Consider the following 4,883-nt stretch of genomic DNA (forward strand, 5'->3'; position numbering starts at 1 on the left):
ATCTATGTAAGCTGTGAAAGAAAAATTTTCAGATGTTCATGAAAGGTATGAAGCCTTCGGCATAGCCGAAGACAGCGCTGCTCTTACTTGTTAACTTGGACTTCAACACTTTAAAATGAAAAAGGGTACAATAATGCATACAGAGAATTAATTTAATTTAAAAATATTTTTGCTACTAATTATGAAGCCGCCTCTAAATGAGGATGTTTTATTTAAATTATTTATGAACTCCTTTGTTGAAATAAAATAAAGATTTTATGTTGGATGTAAAACTATTAAAATAACGATAACAAAATTTCGTTTCTTCGACGCTCCCCATCATTTGTGGAAGCACGCTCCTCCAATAATTCAGTAAAATTAGGTGGTTCTATGTAGTTTGCAACTTCTTCTGGTGTTGTCATCTTAAAGTACAAGCATATATTGTGCAAAACGCAGCAAGCATTAATTATTTTTGTAGCCTCTTGTGGTGAATAATGTAACTTTCTTTCAGTTGAAAGACATCGAAAGCAACATTTTAGAACAGCTATTGCCCGTTTAACTATATTTCGTACTTTGGCGTGTTTTTTATTAAAATAAAATTCTCTAATGCCAGCACTTGCATTCCGAAATGGCGTCATCAAATATGGCTGCAAAGGATACCCCGAATCACCTAAACACATATGTTATATACATTTAAATACATATGTTACGTACAAATTAAATATTTAGTCCAATGAGGACTTGTTTTTATTAGTCATGCTTACCCAAATACATTGAGCAACGATCGCCATTTCTATGTATCGTTTCTAAAGTAGCTTTTAGTTCACTGCAGTTCCATACAAACGAATCTTGTGTTGAACCGGCGTAACTCGCATCGACCATTTTAAGATCACAAGCCTGAAAAGATGAAAAAGTGTACATATACAAGTCTTGTATTTGAAGAAGTCATACTTATAACCATTGCGTTTAAACTATAAAATCCCTTTCTATTTAAATATTGATGCTTCAAGTGGGACGGAGCAACGATACTTACAGGTGTCCCATCAACACTACCAATTACTCCCGGTAATAACGCTTTGGAATAGAAGTAGGTTCTTGCAGCTTGTTTTTCATCTGCAGTCATTTGTGTTTGAATCCATTCAGGGCAAATAACACTTTCAAATATATTTAGTATTTCTCTCAATGCAACTGACACTGTTGCCTGTGCAAAGCCAATTTCAAAATCATTCCCAATACCTTTTTGGTAAGAGCCATCTGCGAAGAAGCGTAGAACACACGCTAATTTAACCCTCAAACCGGCAGCTTTGAAATAGTGATCAGAAATGTTTGGGAATTTTTTGCAGGCATAACTTGGGCATGATAAACTTAATGTCGTCATCTATATACCATTTTGTCGCTTCGTTTGACTTCCAGGTGAGATAAAAGAAAAAGTGCCTCCAGGCACTCTTATCGGTTAAAGCAAAAAATAGGAACAGATAGAAATTTTATTAAGTACCAACGTTTTTATTCCAAAAAGTTTAGCAGAGCAATGGAATCTAGAAAAATGTGTTACTTTTTTGTGTGCTATTCCAAAAAGCATTCTTTTTTCCGCAGATCAAATAAATATAAATTTCAAACTTCGCAAATACATTGAGTTTGCGACTTTTTACAAAATTTACATCGTTTTTTGCCACTTTCTCGAGCCATTTAGGAAGTTGATAGTTACCATTGAAACGAACGTCATCAACACGATATATAGATTTTCTGCCAACACTCAGAGCAGCAGGTTGCGATTCATCTTGTGGAGTAGAAGGTTGACTTGTTGAAGATGGGCCACTAACCGAACGCGTCTGAGTGTAGCTCATAAGACCAGCAGCGATCTGTTCTCGGAATTCAGGTATCAATGAAATGATAAAAACGGCGGTCATTGCGTCCATCCCCATCTCGGAACGACGGGAATCTTTTTATGACTTCAAACCGTTTCAATGGCATCGTTTTGCGAATGGGTTCGAATGCATTCTTGATCAACTAGATCTCTAAATTCAGGTAGCGATGTACCGACATGTATAAATGAATACCGATGTACTGGCAGATATCATCGACATTCACATTGAATCTTAAGTTTATATCCTGAATTAGTTAGAGCATACCGGTTCGTCTCTTGAACAATCATTTCAATTATTTCTTTAGGGAAAAATATAGAAATAATTGCGACGGTTTCGAGACCGCTTTTATGTGCTCAGGTAAGCCACGAAATGCCACCTCATTTATATGAAGTTTAAGGTTTGTTTTGCGCCAGATAACTTTGCTGAGCTCAGCAGAATCTCTGTTAATTAATTCAATGAAGGCAATAAAAAATCCATACGATCAGTACGTAGAATCAATTTTCCAAATATGTGAGAGAAATTCTTAATAATAATAATAATAATAGATTGGCGCTTACACATACATATGCTAGTGTTTGGCCGAGCTTCTCCTCCGATTTGTGGCGTGCGCCTTGATGTTGTCACACAAAGCGGAGGGACCTACAATTTTACGCCGACCCCGAACGGCGATTGTATTTTTATGAGAAGCTGTTTTTCATGGCAGAAATACACTCAGAGGTTTGCCATTGCCTGCCGAGGGACGACCGCTGTTAAGATAAAACCTTTTTTCTATATTTTTTGCGATGTTGCTTTGACCAGGGTTTGAACCCAGGCATTGCGGAGTGGAAGCGCGCACTGCTGACCACAACACCACAGCGGCCGACTCTTACTTCCAATCAAATCACCATTGGTTGGTACAACTGCTGGACCGGCAGCTTCTGCTACACTACTAGTCTCCACTAAATCCATAAATTCAAGAATTCTTCGCCTGATAACTTCGACAATTTATCACACGACAGCATGGGACGATTTGCACATATTGTTATTTGGACACTTTATGAAAAACAGGTGAAAAATTTATAAAAGGTATTTACCTTACCGGTAAAAAGCACCATAACTAAAACGCAATAGAAAAATGCGACGCGTAAAAAAAATAGCGCCGAACGACAAGAGTGCCTTGAGGCACAGTTAGGTTTTTTGCTATAGAACATAAAATCCAACTATTTTCAACACCGTAGATATAAAATCGTGAAGCTTATGGCTAACACTTTACGGCAATAAAATTCTTGAGTTAAAAGAACGTCTCCAAAATAAAAATTTTCGATGCTGAGAATCAGAAATTTTTTAATACGAAAACACGAACTTCTCCTCCACCTATTCGCAAACACCAGATTACAGAGCGCAAACGGCCCGTCGGATTACATTCTAATTTGAGAAAGAAATGTCATAAAAAGAATGATCAAGAGCGTTGATCTCACTTGTGTAATGAAACATTGCATATTCATATGCAAAAGGTGATTTTTGTAATCCTTGCCTTGAGGCACTCTTACCGGTTAGAGGGTTAAGGATTGGAGGAATTGCAGCACTACGCATTGAAGTAATTGACGGAGTTATATTTTCCAATAAATATGTAAACGCTTCTTTACTTAACCTAAACGTATATTATATATTGAACTGGTCAGAAATAATCCATACACCCGTTCTTACAGTTGATTATTCAACTCGAGCGGATTAGAGCTGTCCCGGATACTCCGTCGCAATCTTTGAATGATAAGCCCTTCATTATTGTAGTTGTCCTCATAAAATATATCCACACTACTCATCATTTTGTTTAATTATTTGTTTAGGCGTTTTATTTGTTAAAATTTGAAATAATTACAATTTGAAATAAATATAGATTTTTAAAATTGACGTTTGGCAGGCATGCGACAGACGTCAATTTCATTTCTTATGTTGGTAACAAGGCCAATGAAGTCGAATCAATTCATTCGCGAACGGTAATACAAAACTATTGCCCACTCGTCAAATAAGACGAATAGAAATAGTAATTCGACTCGCGAACGATAATAGGGCCCTATGATTATCATTGTCAAAAAAACAAGTTACAGCAAGTGCTGTGAAAAACGAAGCTAATAAAAAATAAAAATTTGTTCTTAACCTGCACTAATCATATGTATATATTTATTCATATAACGTCACTCACTCAGTGTTGGCATTTTTGGTACAATTGTACTTTTTTGATACAATTTAGTTCACAATATACTTTCCAACTACGCAAAACTTTTTAGTACAATTTTGAGATGAATACTAAAACTGAATAGCTCTGAAAATTCACAATAGGAAGTTTTTTTATTCTCTTTTTATTTGACCGTTTCGAATTTGACTTTGTAAGTTTTGAAAAAGTGTTAAAAATTTCTTGATCTAACTATTATAACAGCAAATTTTTAAAGAATATTTTTGAGACTAAATCTTAAAACAAAATATTGAAATCAGCTTCATATATTTATTTATTTATTTGCAAGAAATACAATTATAAATAATTATATTACTATTCTAAAAAGGTCTTAGTACCCGCTTCGTTAATTACTTAAAACAAGAGATTTTCTGAAAGATATAGTGCTTATCATAACTTTACGAACCTCACATATTAATGGGAATTGACTATTTATCTATTATTCTCTAATTTTAATTATTTGTTTATAAAAATATAGTTTATTCTTAAAGCGAAAAATTTATAAATCCAAGTTTAAATCTTTGTGTAACATTAAAAAAATTAACAAACTTTCATAAAAATTTCGGACATTTTATTAAAATTTTTTTGAAATATTTTGTGTATGCCCATTCAATTTTAGTAAAATAAAGTGCAAGTTTAAAGTAGCTGGGACTTACCGTCCATTTTTGGCATTTTGTTTTTGTTGCCGATGTCAGTCATTTTCTTCCATACGAAGTACGTACATTGGGTAGGTTCAGAAGGCGCAGAAGTTGAGCGCAACCGTTGCTGAAAAGATCAGTGATCATAATGCGCCTTCTGAACGGCTTGATACATTAGCTGTCAAATTC

The 4,883-nt window shown here is 34.8% G+C and overlaps 1 protein-coding gene across 1 annotated transcript; it reads right to left on the reverse strand.

Annotated features, from left to right (window-relative positions):
• Positions 1–275: 275 nt before the first annotated feature.
• Positions 276–1,217, reverse strand: LOC108369525 (putative nuclease HARBI1). The gene is made up of 2 exons (XM_017624646.1): positions 744–1,217; positions 276–649 (listed from the first exon to the last, which is right to left on the reverse strand). The coding sequence occupies exons 1-2, from the start codon at positions 898–900 to the stop codon at positions 276–278; spliced, it is 531 nt and encodes a 176-aa protein (XP_017480135.1). The 5' UTR covers positions 901–1,217.
• Between the last annotated feature and the right edge of the window lie 3,666 nt (positions 1,218–4,883).

This window comes from Rhagoletis zephyria, unplaced genomic scaffold (genome assembly GCF_001687245.7).
Source record: "Rhagoletis zephyria isolate East Lansing unplaced genomic scaffold, Rhagoletis_zephyria_1.1 Rzeph_scaffold_03724, whole genome shotgun sequence".
In the NCBI taxonomy this organism is placed as follows: domain Eukaryota; kingdom Metazoa; phylum Arthropoda; class Insecta; order Diptera; family Tephritidae; genus Rhagoletis; species Rhagoletis zephyria.